The 15,294-nt window shown below is 40.4% G+C and overlaps 1 protein-coding gene across 1 annotated transcript; it reads right to left on the bottom strand.

Moving 5' to 3' along the window:
* Nucleotides 1-1,330: 1,330 nt before the first annotated feature.
* Nucleotides 1,331-15,291, bottom strand: LOC138666474 (gastrula zinc finger protein XlCGF71.1-like). The gene is made up of 4 exons (XM_069754696.1): nucleotides 15,259-15,291; nucleotides 15,007-15,097; nucleotides 1,535-2,841; nucleotides 1,331-1,447 (listed from the first exon to the last, which is right to left on the bottom strand). Exons 1-3 carry the CDS (start codon nucleotides 15,289-15,291, stop codon nucleotides 2,153-2,155), a joined length of 813 nt encoding a protein of 270 aa, XP_069610797.1. The 3' UTR covers nucleotides 1,331-1,447; nucleotides 1,535-2,152.
* Between the last annotated feature and the right edge of the window lie 3 nt (nucleotides 15,292-15,294).

Genomic DNA, 15,294 nt, shown 5'->3' with positions numbered 1-15,294 from the left:
TGGCCACTCAGGAAATGACGCAAGCCCGGGAGCATAGGTATGAGCTCGGCGGGCTATTTAACAACGGTGATCGCCGCTGATTCTTGAGAGCTATTTTTACACCCCCGCATCAGGTTTCCTCCACGGAGTTGGAGAAACAATATGGAGTTTCCCCTGATGAGTTGAAAAAACAAAACGCGTAGGGAAATGCTTCGTTTATCTTGGGGTAAAGCCTGCTATTGGTAGCGTGGATTTGTGTGTGGCTGGTATGCGCCCCCTTTCCGAATATAGCGCCAATAACTAAGGATCTCATCCATATTAGATGAAAGAAAAAGAGGTGAGATCGTTCTGATTTTTTACATTCCAGTCGTGGTTCATGCAGTACGTCCGATTATGGCTATTGATTAGATGGAACATGCGACTGATAAATTGTGCTGACATACATAGTTTTGGTTAGCATCTACCTTCCCTGGATACATATGTTTATGTGGTTCCCCTAGGTCTCGGGGATTGTTTGTGGTATTAGACATTCCTGTGAATGTGATTATCATGTGAGTCCTTGTCAGTTTTTGCTTTTTGTATTTTGGTTATATACCATTTTAATTATATTTATTAAAAGTTAATTTTTATAGTCTTATATTAATCACACCCTGCTTAGTCTATTGCTTTTGGATTGGTGGATATCGGTTATTATTCCATTCATCTATTGTCACTAATAAGACTGACTCAGGTAATTGTAGACTCCTCAATTTTTGAATAAGATACAAAGAATCCCTTAAATAGGATGGTAATGTCAAAACCATTGGCTGTACAAAAAAATCTACATAAATACAGGCTCTCTCTCCAAGGCTCCCAATCCCGGCAACAATAGGTCTGCCGGGAGGACAATTAAGGTCCTTGTGCACTTTAGGCAGGAGGTAGAAAGTCGGTATGACAGGTTTCCACACAAAAATATATTCCATCTCCTGCTTATTAAGGATACCTTCAGTCAAAGCCACCAAGAGTAGGCGCTCAAGTTTTTGATTAAAAACGACTGTAGGATCAGATGGCAACTTAACATAATTTTTTGGATTGTTCAGCTGTCTCCTTGCTTCATGGACATACATCTCAATGGGCCAAAGGACTATGTTGCCTCCTTTGTCTGCAGTCTTAATTACAAACATGGTATTGGATTGCAACCCTGAAAGAGTCCTATCAGATGGAATCAGGTTTTGCTTATCCAAACAATTATCAGGGAGACCCTGTATCTTACTTTTCATAACCTCAAAAAAGGTTCTAACAGAAGGTATCAAGGATAAAGGTGGCAAAGTTGTAGATGGCAATTTAAGTGGAAAATGTCTCCTACCTGTATTCATCTCATTTTCATTTAGTAAATCAAGCAAATCTAAAAAAAATTTGTCTGTCCAGTGACGAGGCAGAATCAGGAAGCAAATCCGGTTTTGAATGTAGAGCCTGTAATACAATCTTCCTACAGAATAAGAAAAGATCTTTGATTAATGTAAATTTGTCAGTAGCATGCATCGGCGAGAATGATAACTCCCGTTCAAGTACTGACCTCTCAGGTTCAGTTAGCACGTGTGTAGATAAATTAAACTGTAATTGCTGACTCTCTGAGGTTATCGCTTGTATTTTTTCCGTTGAGTCATTGGAAGATTTTGCTGCCTGGTATTTCTTTTTTCTTCTGCCACGCCGGATCCTCCGTCCATGTCGCTGTTGTCTGAGGCTATTTTTTTTCCAGCCATGGACATTTGACATCATTCTCCCTGGAGATCCTTTCATTGCCTCTTTTATACCAGATCTATCATGTGTTCACAATATTGACTGCCTTTATAATAATTTTTGAAGATTTTTGTAATTTTGCACATTTCCTCTTTTACTTGCCTTTCATTGTCTTGCATGTCACTCCCATCATGATTTTAATTGTTTTTAATTGCATTTTTTGTCTGTCTTGGCATTGTTGTTGTAATAAAGCCTCTTTCTATTTAATATTGCCTTGTGTGCACTATATTTTGCGCTCTTTTTCTTTACTATTTAGAACTCTGGTTGCGCATTGAGTAGCACCTGGCTGTATGGTGTAATTGTATTTTATTAAGTGGTGCCCACTTTCTTTCCATTTCAAGTTCTATCTCTTATGTTTACTAACAGTTGATTTCCAAGTAAAATATTTCCCACATTAAGAAAATGAAAAAGGCTTCTCCTCTGTGTGACTGCTCTGATGTCTGACAAGACTATCTTTCCGGTTAAAACATTTCCCACATTCCGAACAGGAAAATGGCTTCTCCCCTGTGTGAGTTCTCTGGTGACAAACAAGATGTGATTTCTTGTTAAAACATTTCCCACATTCTGAACAGAAAAATGGCTTCTCCCCTGTGTGAGTTCTTTGATGATTAACAAGAGTATGTTTCCAGTTAAAACATTTCCCGCATTCTGAACATGAAAATGGCTTCTCCCCTGTGTGAGTTCTTTGGTGACCAACAAGAGACTTTTTCCAGTTAAAACACTTCCCACATTCTGAACATGAAAATGGCTTCTCCCTTGTGTGAGCTCTCTGGTGGTTAACACAATCTGATTTAGCTGCAAAACATTTTCCACATTCTGAACAGAAAAATGACTTATTTGCTTTAGGAGCAGTTTGTTTTTTAATGCCTCTTTTGTGACTTTGATTTTCCTTAGTAGTCGGTAATGAATCAGAAGATGGGACCTGTTTCATAGGATCGAATGACAGATCTTTGCTGTGAATGGATGATGGTATATCTGGAGTAACAGCAATCACTTCAGTTGTATCTTGTAGGATCTCAAGATCATCAGATTTAAAATATGAAGATGTCCGCTGTCTCTCTGATCTCCTGGTACAGTCATCTGCTAAGATAAAACATTATTATTTTTTATGTTCAATCTATTTTATTAAACATTTTGGAAACAAAAAATATATGAAAAATGATAATATATAGAATTATAGAAAATATCTAGCATTCAAAATGAGAACACCACTTTTAACAGTAAGTCAAACATACCATGGTAGACAATAGCAATAACCATATGGCGAACGCCAACAAGGTATTCAAAGAAAGGAAGTATCCTCTATATAATGTAGAAGAAAGACATAGGATAAGAAAAAGAGGGAAAGAAAGACAAGGGAAGAAAAAAAGAACAAAAAGGGGTTATGGATAAAGGGGTCCTTAAAATCATATACAGTGCCTTGCGAAATTATTCGACTCCCTGGAACTTTTCAACCTTTTCCCAAATATTATGCTTCAAACATAAAGATACCAAATGTAAACGTTTGGTGAAGAATCAATAACAAGTGGAACACAATTGTGAAGTTGAACGAAATTTATTGGTTATTTTACATTTTTGTGGAAATTCAAAAACTGAAAAGTGGGGTGTGCAATATTATTCATCCCCTTTACTTTCAGTGCAGCAAACTCACTCCAGAAGTTTATTGTGGATCTCTGAATGATCCAATGTTGTCCTAAATGCCTAATGATGATAAATATAATCCACCTGTGTGTTATCAAGTCTCCGTATAAATGCACCTGCTCTGTGATCGTCTCAGGGTTCTGTTTGAAGCACAGAGAGCATCATGAAGACCAAGGAACACACCAGGCAGGTCTGTGATACTGTTGTGGAGAAGTTTAAAGCCGTAGTTGGATACAATGATTTCCAAAATGTTAAACATCCCAAGGAGCACTGTGCAAGCGATCATATTGAAATGTTAGGAGTATCATACCACTGCAAATCTACCAAGACCCGGCAGTCCCTCAAACTTTCATCTCAAATAAGGAGAAGATCGATCAGAGAGGCAGCAAAGAGGCCCATGATCACTCTGGATGAACTGCAGAGATCTACAGCTGTGGTGGGACAGCCTGTCCATAGGACAACAATCAGTCGTACACTGCAGAAATCTGGCCTTTGTGGAAGATATCCATAAAAAGTGTTGTTTACAGTTTGCAACAAGCCACTTGGGAGACACACCAAACATGTGGAAGAAGGTGCTCTGGTCAGATGAAATCAAAATCGAACTTTTTGGCAAACGATATGTGTGGCGTAAAGGCAACCCAGCTCATCACCCTGAACACACCATCCCCACTGTCAAACATGGTGATGGCAGCATCATGGTTTGGGCCTGCTTTTCTTCAGCAGGGACGGGGAAGATGGTTAAAATTGATGGGAAGATGGATGGAGCCAAATACAGGACCATTCTTGAAGAAAACCTGTTGGAGTCTGCATGCAAAAGACTTGAGACAGGGATGGAGATTTGTCTTCCAACAAGACAACGATCCCAAACATAAAGCAAAATCTACAATGGAATGGTTCACAAATAAATGTATCCAGGTGTTAGAATGGCCAAGTCAAAGTCCAGACCTCAATCCAATCGAGAATCTGTGGAAAGAGCTGAAAACTGCTGTTCACAAACAATCTCCATCAAACCTCACTGAGCTCGAGCTGTTTGCCAAGGAAGAATGGGCAAGAATTTCAGTCTCTCGATGTACAAAACTGATAGAGACATACCCCAAGCGACTTGCAGCTGTAATCGCAGCAAAAGATGGAGCAACAAAGTATTAAGTTAAAGGGGCTGAATAATATTGCACGCCCCACTATTCAGTTTTTTAATTTCCACAAAAATTTAAAATAACCAATAAATTTTGTTCAACTTCACAATTGTGTTCCACATGTTGTTGATTCTTCACCAAAAATTTACATTTGGTATCTTTATGTTTGAAGCATGATATGTGGGAGAAGGTTGAAAAGTTCCAGGGAGTGGAAAACTTTCACAAGGCACTGTATATATATTAATGTGCAAATTCTTATGTAACTGTAAAAGTCAGCAGAACAAATTATGGAAATCAGGTAAGTCCTGAAATAATATCCATCCACTCCAAATCCTTCTAAATTTATTGTTTGTTCCATTACAGTCTGCAGACAGCTCCTCCTTTCTACACAGATTGACCATTTCCTTATACCAGTTTAATATGTCAGGAAAGTTTGTAAGTTTCAAAAACCGCGGGGTTACCATTTGTACTGTTGTTAGACAAAACCGAAGAATTTTATTACTTTATAGTTCTTCTCTTGTGCAATCCCAGCGCTAGCAAGTTTATGAGTGAAGAGAAACCCTCTTTCCCAATCCTGAGGAGACAAGCTTATCCCCAAGTCTCTCTCCCATGCCTGTTGAAATGTTAACTTCTTGGCTTCACCCTCTCAGCTCAAGCCCCCATAACTCACTGATATAGCAAGTGGCGGCCCATTTTCTTCTAAGAACAATTTCTCAAAAAAGGTGAAGTTTGAAATCAAAATTTTATCAAAATTATGTGCCACTAGGAAAGATTGTGATTGCAAGTATTCAAACCACCTAATTTTTTCATTTGGAAATTGAGCCTGTATAGAGACAATTACAGTTACGCTTCCAGGTTGTGGAACAAGTAGCACGTCCCAGGAGAGGGGGGGACCATATTAAGCTTTTAAAGCAAAGAGAAACATATTGGATATACACGCTGGATACCCTGGAACCCAGAGGTCTTAATAGAGAAATAGATTGGCAAGTATGAATTAGATTGTCTTATGGGTCACTAACTGTTTCTTCTTTTTAATTTCCAGACACGCTGACTTTGATCCTCCATTGGTGAGTCCGAGTTCTGTAAAATCATGGCGTTTGAACCATTTTTTCATATTTTCTTTCAATTTTCTCGTTTTTATTTTTTTATTTTTTCATTTTCATTTATTTTTCTTTTTTTCTTTTTATTTTTATTTATTTCTTTATATTTTTATGGATTTTTTTATTATTTTCCTGGTTTGCGTTTATTCCTTTATTTTTTCCTTGTACTTTTGTATTTTTACTTCTATATTTTTTTCATTTTTGATTTTTTCATTATTTTTTCATTATTTATATCTTCATTTATTATATTTTTTTATTTTTTTATTATTTTTTTATTTTTCATTCAATTGTTTTTCTCATTTACATTCATCTACCTTGTAGTTTATTATTATTCCTATTTTATTATTTTTTTACCTTAATTATTTTTTCCTTTTGGTTCCGCAATTTATAATACACTATGTTCATGTATAATGAGTGCCAGACTAGGATCTCCTTTCAGTACTATACTTTTTCCTGGATAATATTAATTAATTGATATTCACCAGTACAATTTCACAGACCCACATTAATCGGATCTGATATGCACCGACCAGGCTATTTTATGATTTTTGTACATTTGTATTCATGGAGACAGGGGGGTCACAGTGGTACCTGTATACATATACACATTGACAGACAGGTAGACTCCAGCAGGGCATCTCCATAGCGGTTAGGACACTATGACAGCCCTTGTGTCTCTCCCGATCAGCAATATGTGACAGGGCATCCCAGGGCACAGGCCCCATATCTACACTAGATGTCTCTGCGTTCTCGACATAGCGACCGGGACATAAGCTCTTTATACACGCGCCGGCTCTCTTTACTGGCGTCTCTTACAATCAAGGCACAAGCGGCAATGACACAAGTGCTCTCTACACATGCGCCGCCTCCCCCTATCAGCAGCACGAGATACTAGCGTCCCTAACTACCTAGGCATAAGCAGTCAGCGCTTTCCACGCATGCGCTGCTTCCCCCTATCAGCGGTACAGAATACTGGCGTCCCTAACAACCAGGGCGCCAGTACACCACGCACCTCTGACGGACCTTCGTCACTTCCGGTAGGAGGAACCTTCCTGCCCATAGCATTCACATGGAGGTATAAACGCCTCCATTCCTGGCAAGGACACACACAGCATTAGCAGGGCGCGGGAGCGCAGCTTTCCTCTGACGGACATTTAAGGTAATACTTGCACCTATATGGGCCCATAACTCGGGGACAGTGACCGGTCTTGGACAGATCACATACCGCTTTTTCATAACTTTACAGGTTCAACATATGGGACATGTTCCCCATACAAATACAGTGTACCACGTTTCTAGGTAACGGATTATCATTTTCCTTCTCCCTCCTGACCGTTGTAAATAGCTTTTTCTAATCGCCACACTATTCCCCACAGCAAACGAATTGAATACGTTTATTCCTTCCTCTTGAGTGTGCTCATTTACCACTCATCACTTTATAAAAGGTAACCTCGGATTGCTCTCTCCTCACTCATGTGTGGTTTTTGGTGATTTATACATACACAACTTGGAACTGGTGTTATTTCCCTACCATTTGTATTTGGACTTCGGAGCTATTATTATTATTTTTTGGTTTATTTTACTTGTTGTGTACCCGTTATCATGAGTCTGTTGTTATTGCATATTTGTATATATATGGCATGTTTTTCTTTCTTTTTTTTCCACAGCGATATATGATTAAGGACTCGGAGGGTTCGAAACGTCATTTGTTCGCATCGCTTTGTAATTTGTATTTTGTACAGTGATGACACGTTATTTATGTATACATTAAATTGTTCACATTTTGCATGATATTCCATTTGTGAGTGCGGAATATTTCTAAGCTACTAGAGACAAAAGAAGGCAGCTCCCCATCTTCTAGCACCTGAAACAATCGGGTATCCTCCACTGCCCTCCGACCGAGAAAAAAACTGCGCAAGTATCCAGGGAGAAAGGATGGATTGAAAAACATTGATGTAAGTGGGCTAATATTCCTATCTGGGAACCACTTCTTTCTCAGAGTGCGCCATATTTTAAAGTGTTTCTCTAGTTAAATTACAATTGACTATAGTCGATGATTACCCAGAACACCACGGCAGATGTCTTAAAGGGACATACAAACTCTCAGGTTCCACCTCCACTCATTATTTAGAATCAGCTTGAAAGTGCCAATCTAGAATCCTAAGTAATGCAGTACCCTGGAAGTACCTCCTAAAATTGGGAAGACCAACGCCACTTATAGATTTAGGTCGAGAAAGGGTCTATATGCTTATGTAAGGTTGGAGTTTACCCCATATGAATTTGGTGAACACTCTATTATTTTTTAATAAAATATCCTTGAGTTTTATATTTTTGAACATTTCTAGTTAAACTGTCCATAAAAATGGAAAGCTATGAAAAAACTTTAATTATTTACCAAAACATTGACAGTTCACAGTCTAATAGAAAACCTTGTTGGATGAACCAGTAGTGCGTGGTGTTCAACTGTTTGTTCATTCTGCCTCCAAAATATCGAATAAAAAGAAACAAATCAATGTTATGTAGGCAAAAATAATACCAATGCTCATCTCACAAATAGTCCCCACTCTGGTCCATCAGCTGTCAATGGAAAAACAGGGGTTCCCACACTGTTAATGGTTCAAAACCTGTTGAAAAGCAACAGGTTTTCTATAAACCAATCCAGCAAAATTCGCTCTCACTTCTGAGTCTTGCAGTGTGCTCAAACAACATTTAGGATCCCTGTATCTAGCAATATTATAGTGAGATGAATCCACTTAATTTGCGGTGTGTGTGTGTGTCTCCTGGAGCACAGTCTGTCACTATGTGTTGGGTAATAAAATGGCAAATGTGTAATTTTCATTCTCCAACATCCACTGCGTGTTAATTTCCAGAAAGTGGCTATGGAGTCAAAATATTCACTCCTTCTACACACGTAGTCAAAATTGTTGGTACCCCATACTTAAAGACAAAAAATCCCATAAATGGTCACAAAAATAACTTGAATCTGACAAAAGTAATAATAAAAAAATCTATGAAAATGAATGAATGTAAGTCAGACATTGCTTTTCAACCATACTTCCACAGAATAAAAAAAAAAATAAAAAAACTCATGAAAAAGGCCTGGACAGAAATGATGGTACCCTTAACTTAATATTTTGCTGCACAACCTTTTGAGGCAATCACTGCAATCAAACGATTCCTGGAACTATCAACGAGACTTCTGCACCTCTCGACAAGTAATTTGGCCCACTCCTCAAGAGCAAATGGCTCCACCTGTATTGTGTTTGAAGGTTGCCTTTTCCAGATGGCATGTTTCAGCTATTTCCAAAGATGCTCAATAGGATTAAGGTTAGGGCTCATAGAAGGCCACTTCAGAATAGTCCGTTTTCATCTGAGCCATTCTTGGGTGTTTTTAGCTATGTGTTTTGGGTCATTATCCTGATGCAAGACCCATGACCTGCGACTGAGACCAAGCTTTCTGACACTAGTCAGCATATTTCCCTCTATAATCCCTTGATAGTCTTGAGATTTCATTGTGCCGTGCACAGATTCTAGATACCTCGTGTCAGATGCAGCAGAGCAGCCCCAGAACATAACAGAGCCTCCTCCATGTTTCACAGTAGGGACAGTGTTCTCTTCTTGATATGCTTCATTTTTCCATCTGTGAATATAGAGCTGATGTGCCTTACCAAAAAGTTCCATTTTTATCTCATCTGTCCATAGGACATTCTCCCAAGCTTTGTGGCTTTTCAACATGTAGTTTGGCAAATTCCAGTCTGGCTGTTTTATGATTTTCTTTCAACAATGGCTTCCTCCTTGGACGTCTCCCATGAAGTCCACTTTGGCTCATACAATGACGGATGGTGCGATCTGACACTGATGTTCCTTGAATTAACCTTTAATCTGTTTAGAAGTTTTTCTGGGCTCTTTTGCTACCATTCGTATTATCCTTCTCTTTGATTTGTCATCAATTTTCCTCCTGCGGCCACATCCAGGGAGGTTGGCTACAGTCCCATGGATCTTAAATTTCTGAATATGTGCAACTGTAGTCACAGGAACATCAAGCTGCTTGGAGATGGTCTTATAACATATACCTTTAACATATTTGTCTATCATTTTCTTCCTAATCTCCTGTGACAACTCTTTCCTTTGCTTACTCTGGTCCATGTTGAGAGTGATATACACCATGTCCCCAAACAGCACAGTGAGTATCTGTAGCCCTATATATACTGTATTTTTCACATTATAAGACGCTCCGGATTATAAGACGCACCCCAAATTTTTAGGAGAAAAATAAGAAAAAAATATTTTAAATTAAATGGTGGTGGTTCTTATAATCCTTGTATCTTATTGCTTACTGGGGTTGGTGGCTGCGGTGAAACGGAATCCTAGGGTCGCTGCTGGAGGAGGCAGGAGTGGGGTGATGCTGCAGGCAGGGATGAGGGGGGACTCCGATGTGCGGCGTGCTGCTGCGGGGGTCTTGTGCTGCTGCCGGGTGTCTCTGGGTGCCCGGCGGTTGCTGGCCGGTGCTGCGCAGGTGTCCGGTGCTGCCCGGGGCTCTGCCAACATTTTGCGATAGGCCAGAGCCCCGGCACTTCCACGGTTCCATGTGCGGTGGTCTCCGGGAATATGGCATCATGGTGATGTTGGGACCAAGATCTCGAGAGATGAGATCTCAGTGCTGAAATCTCATCTCTCGAGATCTCAATCCCGAGATCACCATCTGCGCATGCGCCGCCTCCGGCGTCGGCCATATTTCTGGAGACCGGCCAGCAATGGCCAGGTACCCAGGGACACCCGAACACCCCCTCATACCAGCCTGCGGCCTACACCCACAGTATAGGTAAGGCATGTACGCTTTCTAAGACGCATCCTCACTTTGTGAATAATTCCAAAGTGATCACCACATAAAGTGTCACACGTCAGATGTGGCCTGATTAAGAACACAAAACTAGCTGTGAGAACGTTAAATCAGAGTATTTTGGACACTACTGTAATCAAAAACTGTGACTATAGACAATAACAAATCTACTGAAATGATCAAACTCAACAGTCTTCATCAGTAATAAATGAGTAACTAGTGGTGAAACCTCTCTGGGGTAATTAGATATGGGGCTCGGTGACTTCACAATCTAAACTATTGTAAGGTTAAATATTTTCTGTCAGAGGAGTTTCAAGAAGAAATATTACACATTTAAAGAACTGTGTATAACAGTGCAGAGCTGAGATGTCTTAAAGTGAACCTGTCAGCAGGATTGTGCACAGTAACCTACAGACACTGTCAGGTCGGTGCCGTTATACTGATTACATTGATACCTGGTGATGAAATCCGTCTTGTTTCAGAAGAAGAAGTTTCCAAACTCCTCGCTTCTGCTCGGCCTACAACCTGCAATAGTGACCCCATTCCTTCACCTCTCCTGCAGTCTCTCTCACCAGTGGTCACCACTAACCTGACTAAAATAATTAACCTCTCTCTTTCTTCAGGTATCTTTCCCTCCTCATTTAAACATGCCATCATTACCCCTTTACTTAAAAAGCCATCCCTGGACCAGAACTGCACTGCTAACTACAGACCTGTCTCTAACCTTTCCTTCATCTCTAAACTCCTGGAACGCTTGGTCCACTCCCGTCTAATCCGCTATCTCTCGGATAACTCTTCTTGACCCCTTACAATCTGGTTTACGCTCTTTACACTCCACTGAAACTGCCCTCACGAAAGTCTCTAATGATCTAATAACAGCTAAATCCAAAGGTCATTGCTCTCTGCTGATTCTCCTGGATCTATCTACTGCATTTGATACTGTGGATCATCAGCTCCTTCTCACTATACTCCGCTCCATAGGCCTCAAGGACACAGCCCTGTCCTGGTTCTCCTTCTACCTCTCTGACCGCTCCTTCAGTGCATCTTTTGCCGGCTCCTCTTCCTCTCCTCGTCCCCTTACTATCGGGGTTCCGCAGGGCTCAGTCCTAGGCCCCCTCCTTTTCTCTCTATACACGGCCCCTATTGGACAATCAGCAGATTTGGGTTCCAGTACCATCTCTATGCTGACGACACCCAATTATACACTTCTTCCCCCGACATCACCCCTACCCTAATTCAAAATACCAAGGATTGTCTGTCTGCTGTCTCTAACATCATGTCCTCCCTCTATCTGAAACTAAATCTCTCCAAAACTGAACTACTTGTGTTTCTCCCTTCTACTAACCTCATTCTATCCAACATCGAAATAACCCTGGAGGGTTCAACCATAACTCCCAAGCAGCATACCCGCTGTCTTGGGGTCATATTCGACACCGAACTTTCCTTTACTCCCTATATCCGATCACTCACTCGCTCTTGTCACCTGCATCTTAAAAACATCTCCAGAATCCGACCTTTTCTCACCTTTGAAACTGCTAAGACTCTTACTGTCGCTCTTATTCATTCTCGTCTGGACTACTGCAACTCTCTTCTGATCAGTCTCCCTCTTTCCAAACTTTCTCCTCTCCAATCCATCTTGAATGCGGCAGCCAGGGTCACATTTTTGTCCAGCCGCTTCACCAATGACTCCATCTTGTGCCAGTTATTACACTGGCTACCCATTCGCTACAGGGTCCAGTATAAACTCATCTCTCTCACCCACAAAACTCTCCACAGTTCTGCACCGCCTTATATCTCCTCTCTCATCTCTGTCTATCGCCCTACACGTGCCCTCCGTTCTACAAATGACCTAAGACTAACATCCCCCGTAATCCGAACCTCGCACCTCCGTCTTCAAGACTTCTCTCGTGCTGCGCCAGCTCTCTGGAATGCACTTCCCCAGACGATCAGACTGATACCTAGCCCTGACCTATTCAAGCGCGCTTTAAAAACCCATCTCTTCAAACAAGCCTACCACATCAACTACTCAGTAAACTAACTTTGTCCAGTTCCCTCCTTCCAAATATTATCTGCATGTGAATCTGCACCCTACTATTCATCTGTCTCCTCACACTCCATGCACACGATAACTGCACTTGATACTTGACTATTGCACTTAAACACACGGGCTGATGACCGGATCATGCAGCTTTGTATGAAAATCCCTATTTATTATAATTGACAGACCTGAAATAACATGCACTTTTCACCTATTGTGTCCCCCATTTCCTTGTAGATTCTAAGCTTGCAAGCAGGGAACTCACCCCTAATGTAACTGTTTAAATTTTTAAATTGTCTTAACTTTTACTGAATTTATTGTCTGTACATGTCCCCGCTTAATTGTAAAGTGCTGCGGAATATGTTGGCGCTAAATAAATACAAATTATTATAATTATTATATTGTATAATCTGTATTTGTAGCTTTCAGTTAATGAGATTCTTGTGCTCCTAGGTGGGGCTGTGGGCGGGGCTTTATGTGGTGATCTGATTACATATGCATCTGTATTGGCTTATGACAGGTCGCTGATCCCTCACTGACCTGCCCCCCACTTTAACATAATGCATATAATAGCGTTGATATTGTTGTTGATAATGCCTATAATATTGTAGCTATTGTGAGGCTTAGAAAAAAATTATATCCAGCAAAATGTCACTGGCGGTGGCAGCGCATGCGCAGTAGCATCTATAAGTAAGAGATAGATAATACTGAACAGGCGCTGCCAGTGTCATTTTGTTGGATGTAAATTTTGTTGTCTAAGACTCACAATAGACACAATTATTATTCTTTATTATTATAGCGCCATTTATTCCTTGGCGCTTTACATGTGAGGAGGGGTATACATAATAAAAACAAGTACAATAATCTTAAACAATACAGGTCACAACTGGTACAGGAGGAGAGAGGACCCTGCCCACGAGGGTTCACAATCTACAACTGATGGGTGAGGATACAGTAAGTGATGATAGAGCTGGTCGTGCAGTGGTTTGGACAATCGGTGGTTACTGCAGGTTGTAGGCTTGTCGGAAGAGGTGGGTCTTCAGGTTCCTTTTTGAAAGTTTCAATGGTAGGAGAGAGTCTGATGTGTTGTTCTAGAGAGTTCCACAATATTATATGCATTATATAAAAATGGGGGGCAGGTCACTGAAGGATCAGTGACCTGTCATATGCCAATACAGATGAATATGTAAGCAGAGCACCATGTAAAACCCCGCCCACAGCCCCGCCCCAAAGCACGAGAATCTCATTAACTGAAAACTACAAATAAAGATTAAACAACAATCACAAGATGGATTTCATCACCAGGTATCATTGTAACCAGTATAACGCCTGTTACAGGGAGCTGGCCTGACCCTATGTGTAGGTTACGGTGCCCAATCCTGCTGACAGGTTCACTTTAAATTTAAATCTTCGGCATTTAGTAGAGGTGATGGAGAGCTTTTTTTTTTTTTTTTTAAGACTATCAGAGAGTTACAGACTCACATATCCCAATCAAACTATCATATAGAATGAACAGGTAAAAACAAAAGACATAGAATAAAAAATATGCTACATTCCCAACAACAATGTATGTACGAGGGGAGAACTCCACAGTAAACCAGAGTTGCATTCATTTATAATGGACCATTGGAGCCACTATGAGTCCTGTCCAGAAGAGTAGAGAAAATAATATTGCTCCCCATTTCAGGAGAGATTGTGCAGTAATCTGAATTCCTTATGATTGAAAACATAATGGAACTTATGACGTGGAGTGAATCCATGAAACCAGGGCTCGAGCCAACACGTCTCCTGCAGGTGTGAATAAATATATATTACAGCCATCAGCCACGCACAGCTCAGAGATATATCATGGCACAGGTGTGATGTGTTTTATGTAGATTATCACAATCCTTCTTGAAATTAGTTAGTTTTAATACCAATTGAAAAGTCAGGATAAAGGGAAACTCTGCTGCTATTGTACAGAAATTCACACTTGGCCTCACTGCACATTTAATGTTGTCCATCATAAAAGCAAAGTTTGTCCAGAAAGACTGGACCTGGTCTTGTAGGGATCATACGAGCACATTCAGCAGCACAGAAGGAAGAGAGGGGAGATTCATCCAATAAAATATCAGGCATCAAGGAAACAAACATCATCATTACCCTCCGCTTTCTCTTACAGGCCCATCATAATATTTTTCTTCAAGTTATTTTCTAACTTATCAGTACATTCTACGTACGCTGTCATTTTACTTTGTAGTTTACAGATCTGGGCAGGTAACGGTCAGCGACTTTTAATCCCAGAGGGTAGGTGGATCCTCTAGGTTGTAAGTTCTATATGAAAGGGCTTTTAATGACCAAAGTCATTTGAAAAGTTTTGATTGGAGCATAATGTTGTGGTCTAGAGGCAAAATGGCGATCATGGTAATAAAGCTGCACTACATGACCAATAAAAAAGCCACAGCCAGTGACTGAGACGATTCTGTGATTTCTCTGTATTTAGTGGTTACTACTCACCTGGGTAGTCGTATGTAGGAGTCTCCTCTTTACACCGCTCATCACCCCTCACATATGTCCCTGTAGAATTAATATATGTAAGATCTTCACCCTGAAACAAATATTGTAAAAGTCACAGACAGACGAAAAAGTCACAACTATGATCAGCTCTAATCCTGCCATCTCCACCACTCTCATTACACAAGTATAAAACATATAATGCTGGAGAATAAAACAAGACTGAGCACAAAACCTTCACAGCCGTCTACACACCATAGGGGAGATCTTATGACACCTTCTTTCCATCTA

This window comes from Ranitomeya imitator, chromosome 2, assembly GCF_032444005.1.
Source record: "Ranitomeya imitator isolate aRanImi1 chromosome 2, aRanImi1.pri, whole genome shotgun sequence".
Lineage (NCBI taxonomy): Eukaryota > Metazoa > Chordata > Amphibia > Anura > Dendrobatidae > Ranitomeya > Ranitomeya imitator.
This window is presented reverse-complemented; position numbering and strand designations above follow the sequence as displayed.

Bases quoted from the DNA above. Each gene is read 5' to 3' on its own strand.
- LOC138666474 (XM_069754696.1), bottom strand. From the start codon at position 15,291: ATGGAAAGAAGGTGTCATAAGATCTCCCCTATG. The intron at 15,098-15,258 runs GTGTGTAGACGG...TATTTGTTTCAG, and splicing joins GTCATAAGATCTCCCCTATG to GGTGAAGATCTTACATATAT. The intron at 2,842-15,006 runs GTGAGTAGTAAC...GTTTTATCTTAG, and splicing joins TCCTACATACGACTACCCAG to CAGATGACTGTACCAGGAGA.